Source organism: Molothrus aeneus, chromosome 1 (assembly GCF_037042795.1).
Source record: "Molothrus aeneus isolate 106 chromosome 1, BPBGC_Maene_1.0, whole genome shotgun sequence".
NCBI lineage: Eukaryota > Metazoa > Chordata > Aves > Passeriformes > Icteridae > Molothrus > Molothrus aeneus.
Genome location: NC_089646.1, coordinates 51,968,195 through 51,986,318, shown reverse-complemented (window position 1 = coordinate 51,986,318; position 18,124 = coordinate 51,968,195). Strand labels below are relative to the sequence as shown.

At 38.4% G+C, this 18,124-nt stretch overlaps 1 protein-coding gene across 3 annotated transcripts in view; it reads right to left on the bottom strand.

Annotated features, from left to right (window-relative positions):
- Positions 1-18,124, bottom strand: part of TPK1 (thiamin pyrophosphokinase 1) — a 303,717-nt gene that overhangs the window by 153,438 nt on the left and 132,155 nt on the right. For 2 of the 3 annotated variants that reach the window (XM_066557120.1, XM_066557121.1), the window contains one exon: positions 4,797-4,869. In XM_066557120.1, the coding sequence (XP_066413217.1) occupies positions 4,797-4,869 (73 nt within the window). Of the gene's footprint in view, positions 1-4,796; positions 4,870-11,652; positions 11,721-18,124 lie in introns of those variants that run through there. The other variant, XM_066557124.1, reaches the window with a different exon arrangement.

Genomic DNA, 18,124 nt, shown 5'->3' with positions numbered 1-18,124 from the left:
AATTAACATTGTGATTTCATAAAATTATTAAAATGTTTGGCCTTGGAAAGCAAGCAGGAAACATGGCCTAAAACGTGGAGTTTATCCAGAAAGTGCAGAAGTTAGAGAGACATAAAAGCACTACATCAGTGTTACCAATACATTTTGTAAATCTAATTATAGGTGCATCATCGAAGAACAAAAATACAATACCCACACCCTACCTAATAAACCTTTTTACAGCCCTGATAACCATTAGCCCTGGAAATGAAAATAGGAAAGAGAAAGTGCTACAGCTGCAGAACTGCCTGCAAAAGAAGTAGCTCTACGGGACTTAAAAAGAAAAAAGAATAGGAAAAGAAGTGGATTTGTAAATAAATACACAGCATTTAATTGCAGGTCTGAAATAGAGCCTGCTAAGCCTGCAGCAGCCTTTCAAGGCACATGAAGCTTGCTTGGTGGGAAAGCCAAACCAAATTTTTAATAAATAGCATAGCCTGGATTTCAAAGAACATTGGATTCAACCTGCTGAATCTTGGTGTAAGTACAGATTTGGTGTAATTTTAGATGATGTCTCTGGACTTAAGACTTCAGAAACAGAACCTTGTTTGAGGCATAACAATACAAATGGCTGCTTTAACTTCAAAGCAATGTTTAAAAGGTTTCAATAATAGAAACATTCAGCTAAAGCAAGAAAAGGATGAAACTCCAATGACAGAAATATCACCACAAATCCTCCCTGCTTTGTGCAGTGTCATTTCCAATGCACTTCAAACTGTACAGAGAAAGAATGCCAGAGCATCTATTATGGGATCACATGAACGTGCATATTTATCATGAAAGTACAAAAACTCTTCTCAATTTCTATTTTAACAATGACAGAAGATACACAGAATAAAGAATACTAAATTGCTATTCTTTATCCTTCATTTATAGTGCAATATGATTTTAAAAAGAAATTTAAAATATGACATTTCATTTTCAGTTGTGGTGCAGTTTTATCCAGTTTTAACATTATTTAATTCTAAGAAATGGGGGAAATAATCTCTAATATTTTAATAAATTTTAATAGAAGACTACAAATACATTCTTGACAAGCCAATGAGGCAAAACCAAGACCGCAGAAAATAAAAAGTAAAGCTGAATAACCTCTGACACATGCTTACTTATTCTCTCCCAAAAGGAATGCCTAACTCCTCACTTACACATCCCACTCAGAAGTCTGTTACACAGTTACTTTCCAAAATAGAACTTTTGCCTTTAGGTGTCTTCACTGTGGCATATGACACCTAACAGAGATAAAATGGATTTATTTGCTTCATGGTTATGAACTTTGTTTAAATAAGGTTTCCCAATACAATAGTGATTGTCCTCTTCAAGGGAAAATGGAAACACTCGCCTTGTAATCCCTACTCAAATAAAAACACCAGAGCAACTGGCTTAAATATAGCCCATTCAGTAAAACCCCTTGGCTTTGGGAATCTGTATGTCATGTCTTCTTGTAGTGACAAAAATCTCCTTGCTTTCATCACTTAAATGAGGTAGAAAAACTTCCAAGTCCAGCAGCAACATCCTGGCATGAAGCTGGTGTGATGAAGAGTCAGGCTGTTGCTGTGTTGAGAGGATGACACAACTGCTATAGACAAGTCTTCCCACAACCATTAGTTTGGTGCACTGAGTTTAATACACCCCACTACTTACCCAGCACTACACTGGGCTGTCTTTGACACAAACCCTTGCATATGATTATGTTTTATAGCTCAGCAATTAACATCCATAAGCTTTACTATGAAAAAGTAAGTCTTAGATAGGTAGAAAATGTTACAATGCATTAATTTCTGCCAATATAGGTAGCTTTTATAAAATGATAAGAGACAATCGATAAAAGAGAATACTTGAAACAACACAGTAATATTATCTAATGATAGTGGCTTACCTTGGTCTCTGGGTGTAATCTGCACGTGGGTAGGGAAGGATGGTATGGGAAGCAACCCTAATTGACAACATGATGCTTCCCTAAAGTCAATGGTGCTACACTGATCTATTCAGCTGAAGGTCTCCCACAGCCTGTTTTAAGTGGTGCTAATATATTTTGGGTCACATATATACTATGAACACATACAGCATTTCCAAAGACAGGGACTTTGGAAATTGTCTGGAGTATAGAGGGTGCTTTAATGAATAAGATACTTTACAAGAAAATAAATATACACCTCTCTCCAGTTTCTGTGTTCTATTACATTTTTTGCTCGCCTTAGACACTCATCCATATTTACCATTCTAATTTTCTGACTACGGGAAGTTAATTTAAAAATGCAAAAAATTATTTTTTCCTACCATGTACGCTAAAACTTAAAATTCTGAAGTCTATCTGCATTTTCCTCAGTCTTGTATGAGGACCCCAGGCAGGGATTCTGTAGGCTAGATGATTCTGTTCATTACACCTTTAAAAATCTCATTATTACTTCTTCCTTTACAACCTATCAGCTCAGCCCTTGCACAGATGTATTAACTCTGTATGAAACAGAAAGATCCATTATGTGTTAATAAAGATGTAAACTGTTCATCACCAGTAAGATGCAACTATGCTGACAAAAAGGATGCTATGGCCAGAAAAGTAATCCCTCTGAAAAAGGGTAATACCTACTGTATTCTTCCACTTCCTACCTCTTCCATCTCCCCTCTCTCTGCTGAATGATCCTTAACTTGCATTCTTTGGTAGGACTTACATACCTACCAGCATGCTGTTCTATATAAGCATTAATTGCAGAATCATAGAATGGTTCAGGTTGAAAGAAACCCTAAAGAACATGAAGTTCCAAGGGCAGGGACACCTTCCACTAGACCAGGTTGCTCAGAGTCCCATCCAACCTGGCCTTGAACACTGCCAAGGGTGGGGCAACCACAGCTTCTCTGGGCAACCTCTTCCAGTGCCTCACCACCCTCACAATAAAGAACCTCTCCGTAATATCTAATCTAAACCTACTATCAATTTAAAGCCATTCCCACTAGTCCTGTCACTATATAGTCTTGTGAAAAGTCTCCATCTTTCTTTTATGCTCTCTTTAGGTACTGAAAGGTTGCAATTAGGTCACTCTGAAGCCTTCTATTTTCCAGGCTGAACCATCCCAATTTTCTCAGCCTTTTCACATCTCCTGATCCCTTCACCCCACTAATCATCTTCATGGCCTCCTCTGGACTCACTCCAGCAGGTCCATGTTGTGGACCCCAGAGCTGGATGCAGCACTGCAGGTGGGCTCTCACCAGAGAGGAGCAGAGGGGCAGAATCCCCTCCCTCACCCTCTGGCCATGCTGCTTTGGAGGCAGCCCAGGACACGTTTGTGTCTCTGGGCTGTGAGTGCCCATGGCTGGGTCATGTCCAGCCTCTCATCCAGCAGCACCCCCAGGTCCTTCTCCCCAGGGCTGCTCTCCATCCCCCAGCCTGTGCTGGTACTGGGGCTTGCCCATGTCCATGCCAAACAGAGTAGAGCATTTTGTAGTTTCCCCTTTTACAGACTCACAGAATCACAGAAGCCGAGTTGGAAGGGACCCACAAGGATCAGTGAGACCAACTCTGAGCCCTGCACAGCATCATCCCTAAGAGTCACACCATGCACCCAAGACTGTTGTCCAAATACTTACTGAACTCATTTATTTACAGATCATGAATTTTCAGTCTGTAGTGAATAGTATTAACCCAAAGCTTTTTTATCCTATTTTCACTTCTCAAGCTGTAATTTAGATTCCTGAGCATTTTTCTTGAGCCGTTCTCCTAGAGATGAACAGCCATCACTCATTTCTCCATCCTAAAAAATGGGGTAGAATATGGAAATAAAACCCCACAGTGCTCAGAGAGAGAATATAACCCTGCTCTACACACTACTCCAGCCCTCCCCTCACAGTTTGAAACCTTTTGTTCTAACCATTTGATCCCAAGTCCATCAGGGAAAATTTTAGGCAAATTTCATTCTTATACATGAATCAGCAACAGATTAAGTCAACTGCTTCAGAAGGATCAAACATTTCTCTTGCAAGTGCAGCCTGCTGCAAAGGTAAACTGGCCTGTCAAGGCAATCTCTGAATTTGCAGAAGCCTGCTGTCCAAGATGCTAGGGTGAAGAACTGTGCTCATCACAAAAGCCTAAACAAGGAAGCAGGTGAAGTGTTAAATATCAAAGGGTCAGGTACTGGCAGAACTTTGAGCCCTAAGACCTGAGAAAAGTGAGTTTACATTTATGCTGCTCACTGGAAATAAATTAACACAAGCAGGAATTTATCCAATAACTCATTAGGGAGGGCACTCCACCAGTGTAGCAGAAGTAGTTGACTGTAATTCAGTGCTTCAGTGGGTGAGGAAAGGTATGGATTTCTCCATCTGCAGCTTTCCTCTAAAAAGGTTAAATCATATCCTACAAATAGCACACTGAGAAACTCTCTCTAGAAAGTATGTGGATATCCACCAGGTGGGAATAATAAGTTAATCTTTATTTCTCTGTATCTCACCATGCAAAAGAAGTCACAGGTTTTTCAGGAAGTTTTGTTCTAGTTTCTAGGTGCTGTAATATCTACCACAATATGATCTATTTCATCACCTAATACTATGAAAACTCACCCGGGATTCTGGCAGTACTGCACCTCCTGTGTTTATTTTAGTACCATACCACAAAGCACAACTTCAGAGCTTCTCAGGTGTTTACAACTGAAGCCTCAAAGGAAGCAATGAACCCAGAATCACTTCATGACCAACTGGAGCACAAATGGCTTGGATCTTACAATGCTCTATGACAAAAAAAAAAAATTCAAAGGGATTTAATTTACCTTGACCTTGTAGTATTCCTTGACTTCAGGCTGAATGGAATCAAAATCACCACTGATGTAATCAGGCAAGAAGCTGAAAGGAAAGCAATGAGCAGTGAAATGAAAAATTAATCCATCTTACTATATTTAGTATTTATTTTCTCAAGAGTACTATGGGCTACAAGCATTAATCTTCATAAAGGAATATGTGTTCCTTAAAGGCATGTTCAAACAAGGTGATGTGAGGTGATACAACAAAAGGTAACAAAACAAAATGTTAAACTGGTAAATCTATTGTCCCTTTGCTGAGGGAGCTGCACATTACTTAGATGCTTATATATCTCTCCTACTAAGATGCTTATATATCTCTCTGGGTCAGTAAGACTTGTATTTGCCTGGTCCTAGAAAGACAACTTTCAAATATCTTTCAAATGTATCATTCAGTCAGCAAAGTGTTTGAAATAGCATATTTGAGTGCTGTATATCAAGCCTCAGAGGATATCATTTGTCAGAAGATGATGATGATGCTTCTCGGACAGCTGGTATGCCATAAATGTTTCAAGGATTTGTATTTTAGTTGTTAGTGATGTCATCTCATTTCTACTCTTCTCAATTATTAAAAATATTCTCAAAATATGGAAGCCAAATGCTCAGTGATTTTTAACTCACATGAACTTAATTTCAACTCCTAACCATCATTTGTACAGTAATATTGCTGCAGAGAACATAGAAATAATTTTGTGGTATTTATCTTATATTGCCACATGTAGCTTTTTAATTGCAGAATGCTTAAAAAAATTTATTGCATAAATTCATGTCAAATTCCTAATGAAACTTCCCCTGTGCTATAGAATGAACAGCATAAGAATATCTTTTGAAAGAATATCACTGCCCTTCAAACCACTCAACACAGCTTTCCAACTTGCACAATTTCTTGAGTTTTAAGAAGCAGCTGACAGGTGAGAGAGTGTTTCCACTGTTTCAACAGATAAGGCTGCACTGAGTTCTGAAAGTAAAGCTGTGATTTTAGTTAACTCCATGGCTACTATACTTTACAAAGGGGATGACAGTTCATCAGCAAATTAGTTTCCGGTTTAAACTGTGTTACAAGGAATTGAGCAGAGTATATTGGGACATATTTTTTCTACCACATGATTTCAGAAGAATGCTGCAGGGTCTAGAAACTCCTCATATCAGTAAAACTTATAAAAATCTCATGTTCTGTGTCCGTGCAGAGATTTCAAAAGAGATGTGATCACTGGCAACCATTTTCTTTGAAAACTGAAAGCTGCTCCAGTAGAAGCTGGTAAGTACAAGTGCTGTGAGTTAGGTCGTGTGCAACTATGGCATTGCAAATTCCCTGTTTTCCAACATTACTAAGGCTGTTATAAAAGGATATGTTCTAAAAAGAATCCCTCCAGAAGTGATGGTCCAACACTCACTGCAGTGAGAAGGGCAGTCCCTGCTGCACTGGGTTTGACTGAGGACACAGGAATCAAGTAGGAGAAATGCAAATGCTTCAGTGCTGTTTCATATGCCTCCATCAGTATGGTTCAAAACTAAACAGAAAATTAGGTTTGTTCCCTCACTGTAAAGACTGACCTTTCCAATGTATGAAAAATACCACATTTTCAAAAGTTAAAATTTAAATAGTTTTTTGGGTTTTTTTTTTACCTTTCCATGCGTTCCCTAATGAAATATTTACTGAATACAACAAGCCTAAAAACTTGCAGGTATTCTCTTTCAATTTGTTATTTCACAATTATTTATTCCTGCTTGAAACAGAGCCATTAAAAGTAAACTCACTCCAGGCATTTCAGTGGTGGCCCTGAATGCAAGACCTGGAGGTGTTCCAGCAGGTTGGGTAGGAAGAACAGCAGCCATTTGTCATGGAATGCCAGCTTGGTATGACATAGACATCCACTGTGATGAAAAAGCTGTTTATCTTACTGAAAATGCCATACATAAATCTAAAAGTGTCTTTCTTTTTTTTTTTTTTTTCCTCTCTACACCAGCTACAAATTGCAGTGCTTTTAAATAATCAACTATTTATTTCTCCTGAATGCTTCAAGAGATAGAAGTGGGAGAAGAATTAGCCAAAAAAACCCAGAAAAGTGTCTTTTAAGAATCAAGTGCTCATTCAGAGCTTTTGTTCTCATCCAAAATGAAACTATTTCCAATCAAAAGCTAGTTTGAATTTTTCCAAGCAGAAGGAACAGGCATTTTAGTTGCACTATCCATGGGCTCGGCTGGGGCTCCTGGCTGTGCTTCCTGAACACATCTCCTCTTCCAGGAAGCTCTATGCTCATTTTCAACATATCCTCTCTAAACCACTCACTTGAAGCAACCACAAAACCAGAAGTGACTAAAGGGAATAAGGAATTATGGCTGGGGACTTCAAAATTTCAAGATGTCTAAGCCTCCTATTAATGATCATGAAGAGAAGAATTCCTTCTTTTTTCCTTCCCTTTTAGAAACACCAGAAACAAGGAAAGTTCAGAAAGTCATGCCTGATGATTAAAAAAAAAAAAAAATTAGTAAATCTCAACTCCACTGTCTGCCTCATAGACATGAAAAAATATGTCTGCTTAATCTTCAGAGGGAGGATGGCTGCTCTTTGTAGCTCATTGACTATGCAAACTAGGAAAAGTGTGGAAGAGGTTTTACAGTTTTTACAGAGAGAAGTTTGATAAGAGGATTCACGTTTACCCCTGAAAGAATTCTCTACCAAGGTCGTTGACATAGAAACCAAGAAAGAAAGAAGGATAAATAAGAGAAACCTGCTTATTCCAATAAGCACTTTGTCTCCCGTGACCAATGAGTAAAGTGGAAACTTATGAGTTTTGTAAGAATGCATAAAAAGCATGCATGCTATAATAAAAACAGGTTTGAAGCCTTCTGAAAATTGAGTGTGCTTCTTTGTATTGTCTCTGTCTCAACTATGATACAAAAGTAAGGGAACATTCAGTATAGAGTCAAAGGCTGCATTTGACACAGTCCTTTTTGAGTTCTATGGAACAAATTTCTTGATCCAGGTGAGCAGATTTGAGTCAAAGCTCTTTCCAACAAACACAACTGAACAAAGTTTATTGTGCGAAGAATTCTTCTTGACTGACTAACCTCAGAGATTAGCACTGATCTAGAAATAGGGGAAATAGTTGAGAGAGTTCTATGGAAAAAAACTTCATACTAAAGTAACTCAAGAATATATGTAATAGTTGGTTTTCACTTGTTTGCTTTCATATAGTTTTGTATTTACTCCTGAGTACAGGCTCTGGTGCAGGAGAACAGGCTTGGGAGAATCACACATCAAGCTTACATCTATTTGAGTGGAAGAAATGATGTCAGGAGAAAAGTAACAAGAAAAGTCTCTCCATAAAAGTTAAAACAGCTGCCCTTATTTAAAGTACAGATTAAACCCAGGTATTATATTAGTCTAACCCATGTTTTCCTGCCCTCTGAACTAAAATTAATGAATAATTCTTATTCTGATGCATAACTGTATTGAAGATGACATATTTCAGTGACATATCTGACACACATCCTTTAGTGAAGGAGTTTAACTTTTTGCCCATGATGGCAAAATATGTCTTTAATTCCTAGTGCAATTTAAAATTTTAATTTCTAAACAGTCTTGATGATGCAGTCTACTGCATTTCAGAACCATATTTTATCAGTCTCATTAGCTATTAATTATCACTATGCATATAAGGTCACGACCAGCTCAGCTGGCTTGATTCTCTGCTGCTTTATATTGACATTTATCAGGAGTGAGCCAAATCCTTAATCCTAATGGGACTGAAAGTACAAAATTCATGTAAGATCAGCCTAGTCTACGAAGTCTTTTCTAGGACTGTCAAGAAGGATAACACCAGGCACTGGGCAACAAAAAATCTTCAGAGGTTTGGGCCAACTGGAGTTTTTCTTACTCTTTTCAATCTCTTTTGGTTTTTCTGCATGTTGAGGGGTTTATTCTGTTTGGATTTAGGTGTGTGCTTTCTGTTGTTCTTTGGACTTGCCTTTTTTTTTCCTCATCAGGGTATTTTAGAATCATACTACATCCATCTAAAATGAGTATGGAGTCATGAGGGCCAGGATTACTTTCAGATAAGGACCCAAAGGCACTTCCATGCCAAACTGCTTATCTTTTATCTAACTTCTTTTACATAAAACCCCCATAATTTCCACATGAAACCTTTAAAAGTTTACCTAGCTTAGGAAGGAAAAACAACACTATTTTTCAGCAGTTAGGAGATGGATACCAGCTAGGTGATTTATACAAACTGGGTAAAGGCTGAATGTTGACTGAACAGTTTTATGAACTCCCAGGACCCTGGGCTGGAAAATGGGAAAAAAAAAAGAGAGATTCCAGCAAGTTTGACATAGTTTCCATTTACCCCAGTAAATTTTTAGTCACCAGCACCATAAAGCAGGAATTGATTCTTATCATAGACAGATTACAAAATAAATAAAAGCTATTATACTCTGAGGTTCTGCAAACAAGCACAACTGTGCCTTTTTCCTTCAAGTGATACATCTAATAGACACAGCAATATTGTTTTTAAATATTCAGCACTAATGTACACTAACATTTAGCATATTTAACACTAGTGTTAAATTTAAAACATCAGAATGTTTGCTTCTTTATTCACTCATTTTAAGAATTCAGTGCGAAGTGTAAAATATGCGTTTTCACACAGTTATGAAAAAGAAAAAAAGAACCACAAAAACCCACACAAAATGATCACACTTTAGCAGTTTATACTAAAGAAAAACCCATGCTGCCTTCTTAAATAAAATGCTTGGGCTAACTGCTCAGCTCTATCATTAATTCAAAGTTACAGTTTCCTAGTACTATTGACTTTTCTTGTGATGCAGCTCCTTTAGCACATAATTGCATGCAATTAACCTTTTTTAAACAAATGTTAACATCAGAGACATGAGCATTTAAAGGCAGTATCTGCAGACCCTTTTATTCCTTCAGCTACAGCATAGAAAATAATCCCATGCAGACAAACCATGTGTTCCCAGCTGTATCATCCAAGGGCTCAGAGTGGGTTCCCTATATTTTTTTCTTCACTACTAAAAATAAATTTGAAAATGGGTGTCTTTTACCCTGGAGTGATAGGCACACACAAGCTACATCCCTATGGAATAAAAACCAGTGAGGATAAAATGCTGCAGACTGAACATGAAGCAAAGTCAGCTCTGACTTTTTTAAGCATCTAGCACTTAGGAATACAGAAGATAAAACTCTCTAGCACTACTTCAGGATAAGCATTAAAATCACAGTTTAACAAAAAAACCCATCCAAAGCTAAAACAGAAGTTAATGGTCTCCACTCTATATTTGCTAACTGTTAAGGTGCACTTTCAGCTTGCCCTCCTGATGTCCTGACAGAAAGAGTAAGTGAGGGCTGTTCTCATCAGAAAGGTGTTAGGTCTGTTTAAATCTGTCAAAAGTATACTGTTATCTGCTGTGAAGATCAAAGTGCCTTTTTACTCTCAGAGACATGTACAGCACAAGCAGGTACCTTTTATATATTGTGTCAGAGCAGCATATTTGGATGCTCCAAGTAGCTGCACAGAAGTGAGTTCCTGGGTAAAGGAGAAATGTCAGAGAGTGAGATATATTCAGAGTTTATGTCTTTTCAACCTATAAATACCTTCCTGCATTACCTACAAGGTTACCACAAGAAAGGCTCACACCTGCAGCTCAGAAGCCCAACACAAAAATACCAATATAATTAATCAATTCAAACTGACCATAGAAAAGAATTTCGGTTTGATAGATCTTGAACAGATGACACAAATGATTCCATAACTTATTATTATCAAGAGGCTTTAAAAAACAGCTGAACCCCAGTCCTTAGCTTGTCCACCCTCTACCTCCCAAACAAGACTCTCTTGAAGACAGTAAGCTTACATTTTTTCTGACTCCATGGTTCCCACCACTGCTCTTTCAATCCCCCAAGCCTCCCTTATCACTATACAATGTTTGTAGCAGGGTGTCACTGACAATGATGTGCTAGTTCTGTATGAATTCAGAGAGAAAAAACAACATCAACAAAAAAAACCCCAACCGTTTCCCACACCTTCTTCAAAGGCTTTAATAAACCCTAATGTTCATTATGCAATTCACAAAACAATTCCCAAACAGCACACCACAATAAACCCAGATGTGATTTAATAAGACCTAAGAAAAAAAAAAAAAAAAAAGGGAGGACGTACAACACCAGCACTGTAAACACTTAACAATTTAACAAAGAAAGCGAGTGTATGCCTACATCAAACTATACACAGATAAGCTAAACTCTTTGCACAGACTGTTAGCATATCTGCATATTACAATCAGATAGTTATGGGGTTAAAAGTACTTGGAATATTAGGCAACCTTGGAAAACGGCCTCTTTTTTTTTCCTTACTTTTTAAGGAGCTTAGTGTTAAAGAGCATGTAAGTATTATTTCATTTGCAAACCCTATGATTTAAAGAAAAAGATAAAAGTGTGTGAAGATATGAAGGCAACAATGCATTCATTTATGCTTGTCTGGTATGCAGTGTCACCTTGCAAATAACAAAAAAGTATCTAAAATAAACTGAAGAACATATTATCTTCAGCTCAAACTGCTATGCAAAGCACACATCAGGGGGACATCTTCCAGAGGGGAGAGACACAACTTTCTCCCATTATCATTACAAATCCAAAGAAGCTTACACCCTCCCTCAAAACCTTGTCCCTCAGTGACAAAGATGAGAGTTAATGATAGCTACAACTGTTGCATTTTTCTTTTTAATAGTCAATATTTGAAGCTTTTCTCCAGTTGCAGCTGATGGAGAATGAAAATAAATCATGCTATGAGATTTAAGAACTACTCACTTGTCTGCCATGGTGCTGAACATCCTCCTGTGTTCAGGTAAGTACATGTACTTAATGAAAAACTCAGTATGCTCAGAACAAGCAACTCCCAGGGACTGCAGCTAAGTACCTGTGGTCTTGTTTATATAACTCACAAACTGAAGTGTTTCTTAAAATAAAGGATAGCTGACGGCAATACATGATCTTAGAGCAACTTAAAGCTGAAGCTATTCAGCACAACTCAGCATTGCACAGGCTCAAGCACCTTATCTTCCTGTTGGATCCTTGGCAAATGGAATTTTAAAAAAGGGAGCTGAGCAGCTGTGAGTTTTCATCCTTGCATAGGGCAGCGTGACTGAGGGATGCACATTAAAGCAGGGGCAAAAAACACTCCAGTGCCTCAGTCACCCACAAGCACGTGATTTTGAATGCAAGCAAAGCATAAATACTTCTCTGGAAGTGCCAGACTCCAATCTTCTAGGAGTCAAAGCCAGAAGAAAGGGGGGAGAAGATAAGCACTGCAGCCTCTGACAGGTGAGGGCATCTGACTCATTAAGAAGATAGAGGCTGGCAAGACCCTTGAAACAGTTTTCCCTTTTCATTTCAAAGCAACAGATGGCAGAATATGCTCAAAAAATTGAGAAAAAATAGTCATTACATTAAAGAAGTGTAAAGTATTTATTAACATTTTATACTTTGCATGAAGAATCAAAAGGATGTGACCTAAAATGTTGTAAACTTAGAGCAGCCACAAACTACACAAACAGATTTAGAAACTAGTCTCAAAAAGATGGCACTAGAAGCCAGAGCAGGCTCAGGGCTTATGGAGTGCCAAGTTAGATGTTGCTGCTACAAGGCAACAGACTTTTCCAAGACAAGATAAACAATTCCTCTTCTTTCCCAGAAATGCTAGAAACATGCATATTATAATTTTCCACGTAATCAGAGAGTTACTAACAATATCTTCAGTGTGGCTTGAAAAATGAACTATGCAATTTCAAAAGTCAGTTTGGATGACTGGTATTTAAACTCTAGGTGTCCTTTCTGTGAACTTTCACACTACTAAGAACATTTAAAAGTCAAGCACAATCAAACAGTAAAGAGTTACATGTGAAAGATGGTCACTGGGATTTCCCTGCTCCCATTACTTTACTTACTCTCACTGGAGTACCTTCAGTACCTGCTCTGAGTTTAGCATCTGATTACATATTTAGAAAAACAGGGAGGAACATCTTTGCAGGGGAGGTTGAGCTTGAAGAAGCCCTTTGCTTCCAGAACTGAAGTAAGTAGCTTGCAGCAGAAATCCTCTAGAGCCCTTTCTACATGAGGAGTCATGAGTACAATGAGAAGAGATTTATCCCCTTACCGAGCAACTTGTTTCAAGCAAACAAGAGGAAATCTGCAGGTTTTCAAAAGTCTGTATTATGCTGACTCTGGGCCTGCATTTTCTTTTCTGATTTTCACATACACATCATTTTATAGATGGATATTCCGTTTTGTGGCCGCAAAGAGACACCTCTACACTTACCTATGAGTAGGATGCCATGAAAAGTGAATTGTCATATAAAAATTTTTTTAAAGAACACCTACTCATAGAAGAAGTCTTCTGAAGAAAACCAGAACATCTGATTACAACACAATTATTGAAAGGCAAAGTTGATTTTGTACAGTTATTGAACATGCTTCTTTGTCCTAGGCTCTGATTGCCTGCAGAGAAGCCACTGAGCAAACCATTTTTATTTTTGGTGAAGATGGGCTTGAGTACCTTAAACATATTAACATAATTCCTTCAAGTTTCAAGCCCTTACACTGATAAGGTTTATAATAATTTGCAGGCCTGGACTACACAGAGGAACAAAACCTATCACTTCATGTTTTTAGGGATTGTGAGCCCACGTGGCAAGGAATGGAGAAAAGACCCAGAACAGCAGAGAGCTGTTTGAAGTCTGTTGTCTTTGTATGACTGAAACTGGGTAAGTCACTAGGAGGCAGAAGTTTTAATAAACCTTTTGCTGCTGACCTCTGCTGCAGCTTCTCCAGAGCTGACAGACAAGCAGGATATTCCAGCAGAGCATTAGCATTTCAAAAGGTACCTGCACCTCTTGCCTAGCACAGCACTGCAGCATTAATTAGAGAGACTGCAGAAGATAAATGCGCATACAAAATGAGACTTGGGCTCTATTTGATGCTGAGTAACCTCTACCAAAAAGCACCCTCCCTTTCATCAGATAAACTCAAGGGAGAATTCTCCCATTTCTCCACAATTTAGCTGTACAATGGATGACTGTATTTCATTTTCTGGAACCTGTGATTTAGACAACAAGGTATTGAAAAGTTTAATAGAAATTCTTTTAAGGTTTGTACTAATTGAAAAGATGAAAAGTAGGCTTAGAGCTCTGAAGGAATTGGTGGAAAACTGTTTAGTATACCAGGGTTTCTGTCTCAGTGGGCTGGGGCATCACAGCTCCGTAAAGCTCCTGCACCTGGCAGAGATCCTTCTCACTTTAATCCTTGTTTTGCTCTTCTGGCTCTGTCACAGCCTCTACAGAGTCAAGGTACCAATGCCATATTTTAGTTAGCAAAGTCAACAGGTTTGCAGTTATGAATGCACACAAGCAGTTCTGTCTTTCAAGAGATTAAAAGTGTTTGAAACAACTATTTTCATGAGCACAGATGCAATTAAAATGCCTCTGATGAAGCTCTAATTAAAGAATAAAACCACCTTTTATAGTTACTTGACATATGGATGAAATTCAGAAACAAATAAAGCTGCTACTCTCACGTATCAATAAATCTGCCTTCTGATCACAGCCTGATGTACTCAATTGAAATAGTTTTTCTACCAGGGTTTTATATGCTAAACTTTTTATAAGGGATAAAGAATGAGGGACTGACAAAATGTGTTCATCAAGGGAAAAATCAGCTCTCTTGACATTTTCTTCTGTAAAACATTTAAACTGCTGTACCAAACAGGTAAGTTCATACCTATGCTCTGCACCTTAATAGATGCAAAAGACTGTCTGGTTGACAGTGACTTGGTTGACAGACCTAAATTTTTATTTCTTTTCACTGCTCATTAGTGAACAAACCTACTTGCAATGAAATACAGTAATGTAAGGAAACCTGCTGCAGTGTTACCCTGGCTACTATATGAACTGTCTGCTTTCCCAAAGACTCCCAAGTACAAGGAAATGCTATTCTAGCTGTAATTCTCCATTAGCTTAGCTGCAGTCAAGTTCCTCCTCTGTCACTGTCATATTTTCTGGAAAAATCCCTTTGCCAGGATTTCTTCTCCTGGGAAGCTGAGAAGCCTCAGAGAAAAAGGAAAAACAATATTATCTCATTTTTCTCTCCTGTTTTGCTGCTTTGGAATGTGGTTGGAAATTGTTTATCCAACAAGTGGTTGTTTGATTGGTTTCATGTGAATTATTTTTACTTAATGACCAATCACCATCCAGCTGTGTCAGGGCTCTGTGGAGTCAGTCAGGAGTTTTTAATTAATATCTTGTTAAGCCTTCTGTGTGTATCCTTTCTCTATTCTTTAGTATAGTTTTAGTACAGCATTCTTTAATATAATACAATATCATAAAATAATAAATTAGCCTTCTAAGAACATGGAGTCAGATTCTCAATTCCTCCTTCGTCCTGGGGACCCAGCAAATACCACACTCCCCCCCTGGCAGTCAGCTTCCAATGCCTCCTGAAAAAAAGGCTTGTTTTAGAAGTTAGCCATTGCCACCCCCAACACCAGAGGGAACTCCCTGCAGCTCCCTGGATGGCTAATCTGAAAAGAAGACGGTGTAATTGCACAACCATGTATCCAGTGTAAGGGTGGGAAATACCCCTTCAGGGAAAAAACCCTAATCTTTGAACTGGCCATGTCAAAACCTGAAGTCCTTCTTGCTTCTCAGAGCTTCCTTCACCACTCAAAATCACCAGCTGTCACAGAGATATTCAAAAGATAAAATCTTTTCCTTTCAGCTGGAATAACTGATCAGCAACTAATCAAGCCAAGGTAACTTACAAAAGCTGAAGATCTGGTTTATATTAGTTATTTCACAATTTAGCTCACAGGTGATAAAAGGATGAAGCAAGCCATATCCTTTCAGACCTCTCATACCTGGGAAGTGGCTAGTGTGGACACATGGTACTCTCATTTGACCTACTAAAATGTCACCTTCTGCTTATTAAACTAATTTTACCAAGGAAATACTGATCCTCAGCTCAACATAAAATGGCTTTCATAATCACAGGAGTCTGTGCTGGTTTTTATGTTTGGTACAGACTTGGCAGTCCTAACTCAGGAGAAAAAGCTAACTGCAATTCACAGAATCATAGAAGGATTTCAATGTATAGAACCTTAATGATCATGGTAGTTTCAACTCCACTGCCATGGGAAGGGACACCTTCCATGACATCAGGTTGCTCAAAGTCCCACCTAGACTGGTCTTGAACAATTCCAGGGATCACAAATACATCAAGGCAGCTAAATTCTGGAAGAGGTCAAGGTCTGCAAGTAATCCTTCCTTCAGATCACATTATATTTCTACCACTGTGAGGTCTTGACTATAGCTATCACTGACAAGCACCAGAAACTGCAAGCATGTGCTAAAATCCTCCCTAGGTCCCAGTCCTTCAACCCTGCATGTGTACAGCCCTGCCTGGCACACAGAGCCAGCATCTCTCCTCTCCAGGGAGAGGGAAGCTCTGTATCAGCTCCATCTGAAACCAGCACAGCTACACACAACACAGCTGGCAGCACAGCTGGTGAGTCAGAACACACAAGGAGTCCAATGCAAAACTCAAGCTCAGAAGCAAATTCATCATTGCATTCAGAATTGGTAGAGTAGAAGAGGATGTAAAATTATTTTGTTATATTTTAATACATTCAAAACAGAGCAATTTTCCAGATAATCTTTGCTAAGGAAAAAAACCAACCACCATCAACTAAAATGCAAACCACACACATAAAAAAAGAAAAAAAATCTGAAAAAAACCCCCAAAAACCTGCAAGCATGACCAAGAGAAATCTAAAGGGCATTGTGAAGGGTCTCCAAGGCTACATTGAGAACTTGGTTGACTGAAGTGTATATAAATCTGAGCTAGCTTTAAAACAGCTCAGAGACTGGTAGTAGTTATAATGGCAGTGCGTGCTGTGCTTGTTTCCAGAACATTGCCAGGTTCACATGTAAGGGTCTTAACTGTGTTCAAGAAACAAATGTATGTGTCTGTCCATCTCTCCCCACCCACCTGTAGACTAAGGTGCTACAGCAAATTTTCAGCTGAGAAAGTAGGTTTGTGTTACTCCTGCTTATTATTAAGCTTTTAATACCCAGGCTGTGGCTAGGATCTACCTACCAAGCTCCTACTGCCTGTTACTTAAGCTGGCTGTCCTTATTAATGTTTCATCTAAAGCAAGGAAATCGTGCTGTGGAGGGAAAGCTTGAAGAGAACCTGAGGCATTCTTCCTGTTTGTGTCTGCAGCATTTAGTTTACTGCCACTTGAGAGCACAAATGAAAACATTGAGATAACTACCTACCTGACAGATATGAGATGCAGGTCAATGAAGAGATTTGTTCTTATTTGTAAGTGGCAATCACAGAAAAAAAAAAAAAACAACCCTGTGCACTGGATTGAGGCATTAAAAACATTACAAACGTACATGTACCTCCTCAATCCTCCTCCTTTCCCTCTGTCTGTGTGGGTTAAAAGCACTCAGACAGAAAATACCTCATTCTTGATAAGTAACACATATTTCAAAAAATCCTTGTCTTGGCCTCTGCACAAGTAATTGTCTATCAAGTAGAGTAGCTGAAAATAATTTGATGTTAACACTGATGCTGTTGGTGCCCTGCTTATTATAAAAAAATGTAATAATACCCCCATATGAACTTCACATTTTATTGTGATTAAAAAATCATATAACCCTTAACTGCTATTCTACTAAGTTCTATTATTGTCATAATCAATTTGACTTAATCTTTTATTAGATTTCAACACATTAATTACCTTTTCTTATAGGATGAGAACTAGATCTTAAGGACACAGAGCTGCCTATAAATAATACAAGTGCAATGATGAGCTCTTATTAAAAGCAATTCCCTTTACATACAGTTATAGTAATTTTTCCTTAGGGAAGACATTCAGAGGTCTAATATCCCTGCTGCCATCTGCACCATGTGCACTAAAAGAAGGGAGAGGAGAACCCTGAATGGATGCAGCATTGGAAATGTTCTGGAAAAGACTGGACACAGATGAGCTGTGAATCAGACACTTTGAATTAGGGTATATTGAGATGCTCTGGGAGTAGCCTGGAGACTACCACAAGTGACATGGAGTGTAACCATCATTAGAGATGTCATTCAACAGAGGATGTAATTCATCTGAATGACAGTGTGGCCCATTCCTTCAGTCTAAAATTCACTACTAGATAATTCTTTCCACACATTTTAATACCAGCAGGTAGTAATACATTAATTCTCAGGTTGATAA